This window comes from Rhipicephalus microplus, chromosome 6, assembly GCF_043290135.1.
Source record: "Rhipicephalus microplus isolate Deutch F79 chromosome 6, USDA_Rmic, whole genome shotgun sequence".
In the NCBI taxonomy this organism is placed as follows: domain Eukaryota; kingdom Metazoa; phylum Arthropoda; class Arachnida; order Ixodida; family Ixodidae; genus Rhipicephalus; species Rhipicephalus microplus.
The window spans coordinates 56,968,766-56,983,233 of NC_134705.1; the positions used below are offsets into that span (position 1 = coordinate 56,968,766).

The window sequence follows — 14,468 nt, forward strand, 5'->3', positions numbered from 1 at the left end:
CATCAAATGCTGCTGAAGCAAAGGGTAAATGCCATGCTTGCTTTGAAGGCGCATCAAAAGCACAGAGGTTAAGGTGGGAATGGAGGAGGAGCGTTCGAGCAGCGGCTTCGAACGTTGACTTTAAGGACGCGGTGGCATATGCTATATTGATAGACATCAGCGGACGACTTCTATACCCGTCTACGTTCTTTGCACTCAACGGGAAGCGACTGCGTGGATTCCCCTTTCTTACCCCAAGCGGATGTGTTCTGTTGCAGCAGCGTTTTGTAGAGTTCCGCAACACTGTATGTAAAAATATACCGTACATAGTTTGTCGCTAATTCACTGATCCCATCCCCTTTCGATGAAACTGGGATATTTTGCCATAAGTCTTCGTATCTTAAGTGCTGCGTCAATAGAAAACGACGAAGCTCTGTGCCCTCCATCGGATAAGTCTGTGTGATAAGACGCATGTAGATTAAAGCTTTCAGAAAGTTCCAGAGACTGGAGCTGTCAGAGGAAACAACAAACCGTCATCAATAGAACATATTTTACGATCACGATTCAGTCGTTTTCGTTGCTCAAATAAGCAGGGGAACCTGCGTTCATGCTCTTATTGCATTTTCATATTTTGTGAAGTTGTATGATTCTATATACATTTTTGCAAGTTTCGCTCCATTGCATCTTTTCGTTCGTGGCAATATATATATATATATATATATATATATATATATAATATGTGTGTGTGTGTGTGTGTGTGTGTATACCGCAGTCTGTGACCTCTGTGACAACGAAGAATCCGTTTCACATATCTTTTGATACTGCTGACAGAATAGTGGACAGCGACTATATCTTTGCAATGAGCTTAACAAATGAGATAATCAACGTCTGTCGAAGAAAAAATTACAATGTTAACTGAGTGAAGGCTAAACTGAAGGGAGTGGCTCCAACTCCGAGCTAACCGGAATTGAGGCACCCCCAAATTGACTGACGGCATTTCATAAACGTGAAAAGCTTTTATAAGAGCTACGAAAATATCGCTGTTCGGGGTGCACCTTTTACTAATATATGGTATTTTAGGTTGCTTATTTCTTAAAACTCACATGGTGTTTTTCTGAGGTTAATATTACTTTATTGCAGTTTATATGTCATAAATCCTTAATTGTGTGAAAAAATGTGGTCTGCTTTCTCAGTTCTCCCACATTGCTTCAAAATCGCATTCAGTGGTATGTAAAGACAAGAACACTATAACACATAGAGGATACCTTACCTGTCAGAGGGCGCGCACAAGCACAAACAAAATTAAGTTGAAATACTTCAATACAGAACTTTGTTCGTATAGCAATCCTAAAGCCTATGGTAATATACGCAAATGTGCACTTGTAACCAAATGCAAGTATATTTTACGAGGTTGTTGTCAGTGATGGAAGCGCACTCCTTTCAAGTGGTGATTCCCGGCCTCTGAAGAAGGGGTTCTATCAACATAAACCAAGTGATATTTCGTTGTGCTAAATCACTTGTCAATATATCCTGGTGGTCCTACGCCTAGGAAGCTCCTCGCTGCATATGGTTGCAAAAACTGTCTTCGCCTGTTATCCGCGAACCTTCGGTGACTCGCCGACTTTTATGGTGGGGCAGTTTTTCATAAAAGGGTCTGTCGAGCAATATCTTTCGCACCATCTTCATATAGGTACGCATGTATTGAGGAGAGGGTGCGAAGCGTAGACATGCTAGCGCTAAAAGAATTCAGTTCTGTTGTAGCTTTGAGGAAGAAAAGTCTCGACACAAGCTCTCTTTACGGATTTTCAACGCAAGCTTCCATCTAGCCCTTTCTTTGTTTTTTTTATATTTCGGATATAGTTAATAAGTACTTGGCATCGAGCGTGCCACCAAACACTTCATTCGAAAGAGTCCGAGAGATAAATCAGCCAAATTGCGTAGAGTCACAGCAAAACTATGGTGAAGGTTATATTAGCCAAATGGGTCGACCGATGCCGTAGCCATGTCGCGGCACCACACCAGGCTCGCCCTCCCCCCCTCCCCCCCCGTGTCAATGACAGCTTAGATCATGTTCATTTGATAAAAGCGGAACAAGATTATAGTGATGATTAAAAATCAGGGATCTTAAATTTTCAGTTTTAGGAGATCAACTCAATAGCGATCTTCTGTTCCTATAGTGCCTACTTCAAACATCTAATGCATGAAGCCTTTTCGAACCAGCTATGCCCCCTTTACACAGCCTTAAGAAAACAGGCGCAGTAGCGTGTGTGCGTTGCGTAGTGGGTTACCGGCTTTAACTCACGATGTCATTAGGATAATCGCATGTTCTGACGCCTAATTTCCAATGCGCACTTGTAGCACGGATTATTACTGCACTGTTTCGTGTTGCATTGTGAAGCATGCATACAGGACGCGTGTGTTTGTAAAACATGTGTCACTTTCCCTGTATTTCCAAACAGAGGAAGTCATTTTCAATAAATTCACAAGCAGACAATTGGCCGCGTAGTAGAATATCCGCTTGACACTCAAAATTTTACGCATGTTCAATTTTCACTCGGACACAAACGACCCAGGTTTGATCCCCACTTTTATCCAGGAGTTTTTGTTATTTATTCAATTTGCATTGTTATAATTACTTCGGTGTCGCATATGATGATTTCTCGCTCACAACCAACTACGCCGAAGCCGAAACCAATGCCGGAATTTCTGCAAAACGAGCTCTTTAATGCTGTTGCGTTAAAATGAGAATTGCTTGATGGATAAAGCCGAATGATGAAACATATTACACGCGTGAGTTTATTAACTTTTTAATTTATCCGAAGGCACGGAGCCCTAGTTGCAACATAGCACACATCAAAGACGAACGCTGTTGTTATCCTCGGTATTCCAGCCCCAGTGCACACCGTTAAAAAAGTCATTTTATAATCATAATTGTGTATGTCACGCTTATCCGTTGCGTGATTGGATATAGTGTCACGACAGTGTCAACATAACCAATCACACCGCGACAGAAGTGGGATAGAAAGTGGGTGCCACTGATGCATTCCCAAATATTCCTCGCCCTTGCGATCACTATGAACGAACTTACACTAATCCTTTCATCTACGCCCTTGACAGAAGTGAAAAGATTACCTGCAGGTATAAAAGCAGCATCTCTACAAAGTAGAACCTAGTTATAGACAATTCGCTGAATAATAGATGTGAAGCGGAGGTGTTTAGGTTTTGGTTTAGGCTCACTTCGCTTCCACCTTCGCTGTACTCCGCAAGGGTACCAAAGAGGCAATCGCATATGCGAACGTAGTACAGAAAACACGTAATAACATTAATGGCAAAAATCAATGACATACGGCAAATTCCCCTGTTAGAAAACGGTGGCGGTAACGATGCACATGCGCGTAGATTTGCCGCTTTGAGGTGTCAGATATGGCACGTTGCTGTGATGTACTCCTCACTTGCCAACATAGGCGTAGGCGGAGGAGGGGGTGTTTGAACTCCGTTTAAAATTTTAAAGTCTTTTAGGTGTAGACACGCACATATACAAATAAACGCACGAGCATAAATAATATAAGTACAAATTCCTCACCCTTTGCCTCTCTGACTGGCAAAAATCAACCGCGACGGCGGCGTGGGCCCGTGTGCACGGAACAGGCGGTGCAAGGGCACGCAAGCAGACGCGGAAATGCGACAAAGTGTGGCTGCACGTAGTTGCCATAGTAACGACAGCGATGTCTTCCATCGGCTTATTTGCTGCTGGCTTGCGTTTCGTTCCTTGAAGTCTGAGCGCTCACTACTTTCCTATCAAACAAGAAACGTCTCTCGGGCTTATAACATGCTTGCCATTCTTGAGGAAAAGTGGTGGAAGCGCGTCGATATTACAATCGAGAGAAATTTAAAATTTAGGACATTTTTCGTGAGGCGAAACAACACTCGTTCAGCACGCCCTTTTTTTAGTCTACTCTACTGATCTACATAATAATATCTGGGGTTTTACGTTCCAAAACCACGAGATGATTACGAAAGACGCCTCACTTGAGGGCTTCGGAAGTATTGGCCCCTGGTGTTCTTTAATGTGCACTAACATTGCACAGCTGAAGGCCCACTACGATTTCGCCTTCATCGAAATACGACCACTCCGGCTGGAATCAAACTCGCGACCTCTAGGTCAAAAGCCAACCTCCATAGACAATGCTTCAATGCGGCTGATCTCCTGATCAGCGTAATTTCATCCGGAGTATTGACCAGTGACACACTAGTTTCGTTGCCGCAATGCCACTTTAAGCCGTTCAAAGAGTAATTACTATATAAGAGGCTAAGTTTAGGCATGACCACATGCATCCCGTTATTACTTCTGGCTAAGTAGGAACAGGTACGCATGTCAGCACCATACACTAGAGTGAATGAAAAGAACTAAAACAAAAACTCAAAACAAAAAGCGGTTCTTGCTATATTGTTCTGCCTATAGATTCAATGAGTTAAGTGTATTATGCTCGCTAGACACAGTGTTCCGCACAGTACTCATGAGTCAAACCAAATAATGGTTTATCAGCTAAAAAACAGATCAAGCGCGAATTGCTTGTTTGCCTCAAGTTCGCAACTAACGTTCCGCTGGTCGCAAATCGCTTGAAAGAAAAAAAAACAAATGCGGGTGCTGCGTCGAAATCAGGGGTATCATCAGTCACAATCGCCCGTGACGGCCACTTTTTGGTCGATTTTTTTTTTCATGTCGTTGCAATTCTGCCATCGCATAACGTCCATCTTAGTCACGCAGAGCCTGTTGTAATGACCTTACTTCGTGAACAGCAATTGATGATTCCTTGAACCTATACAATTGATTGATTGACTGATATGTAGGGTTTAACGTCCCAGAACGACAATATGATTATGAGAAACGCCGTAGTGAAGGGCTCCGGAAACTTCGAACCAACACATTTGAGAACACTATAAACGCAGCGCGTTAGGCGGCAGTGATGTAATAATGTTTAGATATCGCGAAATTTAAACGAGGCTGGTGAAAATAAGCAGTGGATTTGTCTTACCGTAAAAGTAAAAATTTCATTATTTCTGTTGAAGCGCTATGACTTTCGGATTACAGATTTTTCTCTAGAGTCCGTATTACAATCTTCACGAAGGAATTTTCGTGAATTGCAAACCTTGACCGACTGAAAATATTCTGACATGCTCTATATTGCGCAGAAGCATACTTCCCTAATTGAAGGCGTGTAATGCTTTTATATACTTTTTTCCATTATATTTTCATTACTTGAAGAATGTGTAAACTATAGGGAGCACTGCACCACAATCAGACTCTATGCGCATCGAAAACAAGTTATGGGCGCGTGGTGGACACAACGGTGCAATGCGATTCACAATGGCACAAACAAATATAACCCAATGAACAAGAAACCACTCATATGTCCAATAGGATAACCGCGAGAAGCCACTTTCAACTTGTTAATAGAAATGTTTCGTGCAGTTTGTGCGTTTACTGTGAGGAGAATCCCACTTGCAATTCCATTGCCCTAAATAATTCTTCATTAATTGAATGATATGTGGGGTTTAACGCCCATGATTGATTGATTTGTGGGGTTTAACGTCCCAAAACCACCATGTGATTATGAGAGACGCCGTAGTGGAGGGCTCCGGAAATTTCGACCACCTGGGGTTCTTTAACGTGCACCCAAATCTGAGCACACGGGCCTACAACATTTCCGCCTCCATCGGAAATGCAGCTGCCGCAGCTGGGAATCGAACCCGCGACCTGCGGGTCAGTAGCCGAGTACCTTAGCCACTAGACCACCGCGGCGGGGCGGGGTTTAACGCCCCAAAACCACCATATGAATATGAGAGACACCGTAGTAGAGTGCTCCGGAAATTTCGACCACCTGGGGTTCTTTAACTTGAACCAAAATCTGAGCACACGGGCCTACAGCATTTCCGCCCCTATCGGAAATGCAGCTGCCGCTGGCGATATTTGATCCCGTGACCTGTGAGTCAGTCGCCGAGTACCTTAGCCACAAGACCACCGCGGTGGAGTTACCTTACCATATATGTAGAGGTTTCATAAAATTTTAAATGATTCTATTCTATTTTATGTTCTACTGTCTCGTATTCTTTTCCCTAAAGCAATCAATGTTGCTTTTTCTTTCCTATTTTTCATTTTTTGCTCGCGCGGGTAGGCACTACACCAGTGTGTGGAGCACACACTGATGAAAACAAAGAAACTGGTATCGCAATTATCGATTGAAGGAACTAACCTGACCAATCAGAGACATTGCCCGACATTTTAATCAGTATTTTCAATGTGTATTCAACACTTTCGATTTCAGCTGTATATCTAATGCGACAGCCTTTCTTCATGCTGATGCACTCTTTATATCTTATCTAGGTGTGGGGTCTACGCTGCTAAATTTAAAAAATAAGGCATCTTGTGGCCCTGATAACATACCGAACGTTTTCCTACGATGATATGTTCTATCTCTAGCAAAGTTTTTGGTTATTATTTTTTGTTGTTCTTTGATGTCGTTCCAGCAGCCCAGTGACTGAAGGAATGCCTGCGTTGTACCCAACTTTAAAAAAAGAGACCTCTTAGCACTAGCGAATTACCGTCCACTCTCACTAACTTCACAATATTGCAAAATTATCGAACACATCATAGCTACTAGTATGTTTGCGTTTCTCGCAGAACTCTCTATATTAACCATGTTTAACATGGTTTTCGGAATAGATTATCAACCGTAACTCCCCACGTCACCCTGTTTCACTCTCTCGCATTAAGCATCGATTGACACGGTAGAATATAAATGCTCTACTTAGATTTCTGTAAAGCCTTCAATAAAGTTCCCCATGGTAAACTCATTTCCGAACTTAGAACAATAGGTATACCAGAAATATTTCCTTGGTGGCATTCTGCATATTTAACCAGTCGAATCGTTAACACCTCCTTGTTGTACTCGGATGTAGGGACCCAATGTTCGGAATACCTTCCGGTCACATCGGGCGTAGCACAGGGCAGTGTATTAGGCACTGTGGTTTTTCTATTGTATATCATCAATATTGTTTATGTTATTTATCCTAGTTTAGCTAAAGATTATTTGCAGATGATTGTGTTTTGTTCAAAGAAATATGTTCCGCTAATGTTTACAACAATCTTAGCACTAGTCTTCGCAATATATATGAATGGTGTAACACGTGGGGAATGTGTCTCAGCGCGATCAAATGTGTTTACCTTCTAGTGACTTGCGAAAAAAGTCCACAACCATATACAGGCATATTAACGTCTTCACCACTACAACAAGTAAGTTCCTACAAATACCTTAGTGTGACACTTGACACTCACTTCCCACTTATCTTGGAATCTTCATATTGATAATGTTTCTTCATCTGCCTTTCGTAAATTATGTTTTCTTAAACGTAAATTTAGAAGTGCTCCCAAAAATATTAACTTGAGCACGTGAGCGTAGTATGGGACCCTTATACAAAAACGTCATATTACACTCTTGAGTATAATTAGAGAAAAGCTGTTAAATTTATATTCAACAAGTACTTTATGTTGGACTCACTCTCAGATTTAATGCTAGCCAACAACATTCTTTCATTGCAGACGCAAAGCCAAAAGCTTCATTAGAATTTCTTGAAAAACTTTTGAACGAAAAACTAGCTCTATACCCATCGCCGTGTTTGGCACACCTAAGTAGCCGGCCCACGTGACACCACCACTCAAAAGCCTTGATCCTATATCATACCAACCAACTAAATTTTTCCTACTTTCAAAGAACCATATGGGAATGGAACTGCCTTACATGCGATGAATGAATTGCCTTTCCAATCAACCTTCTTTGCCTTTTATTCTTTCAGTTTTGCAATTGCTATTTATTCATACTTGTATTTATTTTGCTGGTATCTGTAGGACCCGTCCTGCTTGGATCTTGCGTCTGCAGTATTGAATTATTGAATAAGTAATATTATTTTTAACATTGACTAGCTACTTTTTAGTACAACCAGAATCGAAATACGCAACAAAACATGGGCACTTTTTGACCGCGAATTTTAAGAAAAAATGAGCTGCCAAGGGGTTGGGTGGTAAGCGTGAAATGCTCCTCTTGGCGTCGGCGTCAAAGGGGCATACACGACGAGACGCAAGGGATCAAGCGACGCTTGATATTTTCGCCCAAGTCCCCACGCGTCCCAAGTCACCACGCTTTCGCCCACGTCACGGCGGTGCGGCCGCAATGACTACGAATGCCATGCCGAATAACCGCCGCTCAAAAGCCACCACCGTATACTGGGTGCAAGCACGCAAACTACTCCAAGCATTTCTAAATGCCCGCTGTGTGACCTAAAATGAGAACAACGTGGGGAACGACTCCGAATGCTATCAGCGGGACGCGGTTTCGTGTCGAGTTCGAGCGACGCCGACAAATCCAGCTAATGCCAGCCTGCTGCACGTGCATCGCGGTCTTGAGTATGATTGTCAGCCGGGCGAAAATGTCTTATGTACTACTGCAGCGTCTCGGCGTTCCTATACTTTGATCATTGGTTGTCTGTTCTAGAACGAGGGAAACATCCTTCGGAGGCTGGAAGGTTTGAACGTGAGCCTTCGCATACCGCGAAGTCAATTCAGATTGGTGTCGTCTGCATTCCGCATAGGCGTCTACCATCGAGTTTGTGTACACCAGCTCATGTGGAGAACATTATTGGAAAAAAATTTACATTAGTTCCGTCGCAACGTATACACTATGTATTACGCCCGATACATAGCGATCTATCTCATAACGTTTATTCGCTGTGCACTGATGTTTTCAACATCGGTATTCATCTCCACCAAAAACAAAACTTGCACTTGCGAACACATTTCGGTGATCTTACAACACATCTAAATAGGTGAAATGGCTGATTTCATCATGCTGAAATATTCGCTGATACCGGTGCAAAACGCCTGCGTGTGTTATTATGCTAACAACAAGCGTGCACTGGTTGGCACCACTGTGCGGTGAGTTCGTGCGGAATACCAGTGACGTTGACACATTCAGCTATCAGCGCTCTCATTTTCATTCATGTATAAAATATAAATTTGAACGTGCGCTGCTGTGGTCATCGGAAAAGAAAGTCGCAAGGTTAAGTGCTTCTCGGGTGGCCCGCTATTTGACTTCGCCAAATCCAGCACAACCTGAGCAGCACTTAAGCTTGTAACTTTCTTTTCCTATGACTTGTTCTTCACTGCTATGCTCGGTAGCACATACCTGTTTGGCAGCGCCCCATATGCAACCACAGGTACTCACGAGACCATACAGAACAATGCATGTATTACACTGTTCCTCCAGAATAATTTTGCTGAAGAAATTATTAGATAGTTTCTAACAATAAATTTTTGCATGTGTTTCCAAGGGATGTTTCATTGCTGTTCAGCTTGTACATGCGTTAACTTGCACAATGCATCCACTCAAGCATATTTCAAATATCAAGATATTTAGTTGAGCTGGGTGAAAAAAAAAACTTGGCAAAGGCTTGTATACAGTGCCATGGGACTTTTCTATAACCGACATTTGTAGCATCATAAAGTTTCAGGCATGCTCTAATATGGTATAGGGTATTTTCACTACTGACAACTTGCAAAAGTTTTTTAAGCAGTACCTGGCTGCAATCTCTAAACCAATATCTGTTGCATCAAGCAGTCTCAGATGCAAATTCTACATGCTAAAGAATAATAAAACTACCAAGAAAGTGCAAAAGTCTTTAACGCAGCACTAATATTCAATTAGAATCTAATTTTGACTCATTTTTTTGTGTTCACTCACGTGTTCAAATACAGTTTTTTTGCTCAAGTTATCGAAGACTTGAAGCATCTGCCTAGTTTTGTTCTTGAAAAAAGTGTGTCATACTTTTTGGAGGCAGTTGTATGCTACTGTTCTATTTCTCTCATTTTCATCCACCTGTAATCAGGAGGTAGTGATATTTTCTTATGTTGGCAGGCTTATTATGGTGTTACTGTCTGAATGCTTTGATTTTGTATTTATGTACAACACCCCTGCTGTAGCCCTGCATTTGGCTGCAGTATTCATAAATAAATGAAGATAATATTCCAAAGCATTGCACGCAGTGCTCGCTTTCAATCTTGTGTGAGTGATATCTCTTGCATCATGAATCGGGTGTGGTTTGCTCCATTAGCGAATGTTTTAGCTGCAGACAACGTTCAGAAGCCTTCAGCGTTTCGTTGCAATCTTATGACTGATATCTGTCTCTTTAAGAGATGTGTGGTGTGGTTTGTCACTCTAGAGAACATTTGGCCTACGGGCAACGTCCAGACGTCTTTCATTGAGGAATGAGTTGCAGTTTTATGATGAATATCTGCTACATCATGGAATTTCAGGCGCAGTTCTTCGTGTTAGAACGTAACTCGAGTGCAGACAATGCCCACGCAATAGCTGGTTCCTATCTCATAACCAATATGGGTCACGTAATGAAGAGCTAGATGTGGCTTATGGCACGAGAAGATATTTCCAACACAACTCATCCGAAAAAACTTTACAAAGGCCTCAGTTGCAGTCTTATCACATAAATCTGTCATATCATGAAGTGTCGGGCACGGTTTGTTGCATGATAGAATACTTTGGCTGCAGAAAAAGCTCAAAACTCTTTCATACAGGGTTCAGTTGCAATCTTACGACCAATAGATTTCTGACTTCATGAAGTGTTGCGTACGGTCTGTTGCTTTAGGAAACATTACAACTACAGACAACGCCCAGAGTTTTTCCACGCAGGACTCAGTTGCGGTCTTACGACCAATATTTTTCACACCATGAAGTGTCAGCCAAAGAGAGTTGTGTTAGAGCGTATCTCAATTACAGACAATGCCCAAAAAGCATTCAACACAGTACTTGTTTCCATATAGTGAACTATATCTCTTGCATCAATATGATCCAGATGAGTCTTATGGCATGAGAGGATATTTCTAACTCACAAATAACCCAAAAACCTTTCACAAAAGGCTAAATTGCAGCCTTATGACCTAATTTTCTCACATTCTGAAGTTTAGAGTGCAGTTTGTCGCTTTCGAGAATATTTTGACTACAGATGACGTCCACACTTTTTCTATGAAGTATTCAGTAGCAGTATTATGACCAATATAAGTAACATCACGAAGTGCCAAGCACAGTTAGTTGTGTTAAAACATATCTCGACTACAGACAATGCATAAACGCACTCTACACAGTGCTTCGTTCTAGTATTATGATCAATATCTGTTGCATCAAGACAAAACAAGTGTGGGTCATTGCATTAGATGACATTTCAAACACATAAATTATCAAAAAAGCCTTCTACACAGGGCTCAACTGCAGTCTTTTGACCAGAATTGGGTTACATCATGAAGTGCCGAGTGCGGTCTGTTGCGCAAAAGAATATTTTGGCTGGAAACAACATTCTAAATCTTTCATACAGCGTTCAGTTGCAATATATGACCAATATCTGCGATTTCATAAAGTGTTGGGGGGGGGGGGGTTGTTGCTTAGTGAATATTCAGATAACAGAAAGCGTCCGAAATTCCATGCAGCTAGGATTCAGTTGCAGCCTTACGACCAATATCATAAAGAGTCAGGCATGATTATTCGCGTTTGAGCGTCTTTCGAGTACTGACGATGCTCTAAAGCAGTCTACGCAGTGGTTGGTTCTAAGATTTCGGGCAATATTTCTTGCATTATTTGGAGCCAGGTGTGCTTTTCGCTATAGAGGATATTTCTAGCACAGATATGCTCTTTTTCTGGTGCATAGCACTGCAAGTGTTTTGGTCATTCCGGTATCAATTCTAAAATATTCAAAATTGTGGTAGGCAAAGCACAATCAGTAGTTTAATGAGCTCTTATACCTTCAAAAGTGTACTAACTTGCTCCAGTGAAAAACATGCTGTTATGTGCTGAAGTTGGTTAGCTTAAAGCCAATTGATCAAGCAACGCTGTGCGTCAGCCTTCGATACCGGAGGTTGCAGGGCGTTTTCCTCCATCAGCGCGAGTCGTGTTTGACGGGTAGGCGCGTGCGTACGCCTGCCATGGGCTGGCGCTTTACTCCACGGCAAGCTTTCTAGGAATATCAGGCAGTGGGGTGAAAATACTCGCCTATCTTAATATCTTTCCTTCATAAATTATTTTCGAAATAAAGAAGAAGAAATGCTTCACTTCGTTAGTTCAAGAAAAGTGGGTGGCCGATTCATTTTGTGGCACCATTTTAGCACTTTGTGGGGACAAGATAAAGGACAAAATGACAAGAGGACATTGTCTTGCCCTCCATGCAGCAGCTACAGAGCATGAACCCCTTCAGCGGTGGTGGCTACGCTTGGGACCGAATGAGAGCAAGATGCATTGATTATTCGATGTGCCGAACCCTTTGCGTTGTCATTATGACGTAATTTAACCTCAGTTTGCTGCGTACGAGTGTAGCTGATAACTTTTGCGAAGGTGCTGCGATGTGCGACGGGTAGTTTGATGCACCGCTTCGCACAACCAAAGGGTAAAGTACGACTTTTAGGATTTTCGACGTGAGTGAAACTGAATCAAAACTGCGCACGCTCTTGTAGCACAATTGCAGTGAATAGTTTGGCTACACCACTTTATATTGATTCTCACCTCCATGGTTACAGGTGTGCACCATCTTGAGTCGTATGGAACACGAGAGTTGCAATAAGTTGGGGCAATCGTGAAAATCAGCTCGAAGAACGCATCGACCTCCTCCTGGAGAAGAACACAAGCCATTAGAAGACCACATTTTGACGCAATACTGTTAAAGAGATTGTTTCACAGTAATTCTAGTGTAAGTGTCGGCGTCATTATTCGTGAGCGAAAAATCATCATCTTGTGCATGACAGAAAATTTGAGAAAGACGAAAATAAAGTAAATAAGAAAAACGCTTCATCTGACTGTGGAAAATGTGATTATCTTAACTTCATGGTTTAAAACAGCTCACCCACTACAAAAAGCACACATCTTACCGCGCCTTTTCTGATCAGGCCACGTATTGAGTGCATAGCAAGTTCAAAAAGATTTCAGGCGCACAATCACCCGTAGTTTAAAGCATGCTTCCTATTACACGATTGTAGCAGTGTGCCAAAGCTTCACAGACACAAGCCAATTTGAACAGATAGCGCACTCTGAGGACACGATATTGCTATCACGTTCAAATCCTAATGGTGAAGCTCGAGGACCTTGATTTTTTAAACGGCTTAGCCTTGAATTAACGCGTCGTGAAAAGGCGCACCCACCTAAACTCATCTATTTCTCGACGCCCACCCTCTGCGAGGGTAAGGCGGTGCCGATCGCAGCCATGGCAGTTAGTGTGGTGTCATGTTTTTGCCGGAAGGCCTCATATGTCACGCAGTTCTTGTGCGGTGTTGCAATTGACCCAAAGGTATCCCCTTATTTCAATGAAAAGGTGACTTTGGCATTTCCCGTGCACAGCATGATTGCTGATGTGAACAGGCACGCAAACACATAAAAGAACACTCTCAAAAAACTTCCTCAAAGGCGACTCTAGCCCACACTTTTCCCTCCGAAAAGAAAGTACACTGCGTACAGCGCCTGACTTTTAATTAAAACTCCCATGGTTTGTTTGATTCTACCTGGATTTAGGTTGCTTGTCAGTTGATTTACTTTTTAAACCTTTTTCTGCAAGCCAAGGGCGTGCTTGAGGTTTTAAGATTTTTTACTAAAGTGTATCTAGTGCCCGATTGTCGTTCAGGCAATTCATTCCCACGAAACATTTCCTTTCATACCCTTTCCGTTTCATCAATACGTTAGAAAAAAAAGACTTGAAATCAAAGTATTGAATCCATGGTCGGTACATCGCTGTGCACGTATGCCTTCCGTGGAGTTCTGTCTTTTTGCGCTGTTAAATAGCCGTCAGGCAGTGCAGGCAAGTAACTTTATTTTGATCCAGAGACGACGCTCACTCCGCCCTTCGGGCGCGAAATCGGCGGGCCGCACCCACGCAGGTATGGGGAGATGCATCTCCTAGGCCATGTCGTAGGATCTCTCGATAGCCCCTAAATGGTCTTCTATGTCATTGCTAGTGCGAAGAGATAGCTGGTCTTCCTCAGTTGAGGGAGACCCGAGGCTCTCACGGAGTGCCGGACATTGCCTCAGCATGAGTTCTGAAGTACAACATGAGTTACCACAGTGCGGGCAGCCTGGCTCTGCGCCATCTACGTATTTAGAACATTTAAGCGGAGAAGCGCAAACATCAGTCTGTAGTTGACCCAGTTTGATAGACCGAGCTCTGTTCAGGGCAATAATGTGCAAATTACACAGACCACAGAAATCGAACGCGGAACCGCATGAACTGAAAGCAGATAAAAACCCACTGCAATGCAGCGCCATTGCTTGAGTTGGCATGTTTGCTGCGATTTATATTAACGGAACGGTTTTGTCAATTCTCAAAAGGTCACACGTTTATCATTTTGCTTGCAACATGACAGACGACGAGTTGAGCTGAGACGATGGAGCATA

General features: G+C 42.5%; 1 protein-coding gene across 1 annotated transcript in view; it reads left to right on the plus strand.

Moving 5' to 3' along the window:
- LOC119165893 (uncharacterized) overlaps positions 1–12,876 on the plus strand; it is a 38,728-nt gene extending 25,852 nt beyond the window's left edge. The window contains exon 2 of the mRNA XM_075865988.1: positions 12,608–12,876. Coding sequence (XP_075722103.1) covers positions 12,608–12,667 — 60 coding nt within the window. The 3' untranslated portion in view covers positions 12,668–12,876. The remainder of the gene's footprint in view (positions 1–12,607) is intronic.
- The last annotated feature ends 1,592 nt before the right edge of the window (positions 12,877–14,468 follow it).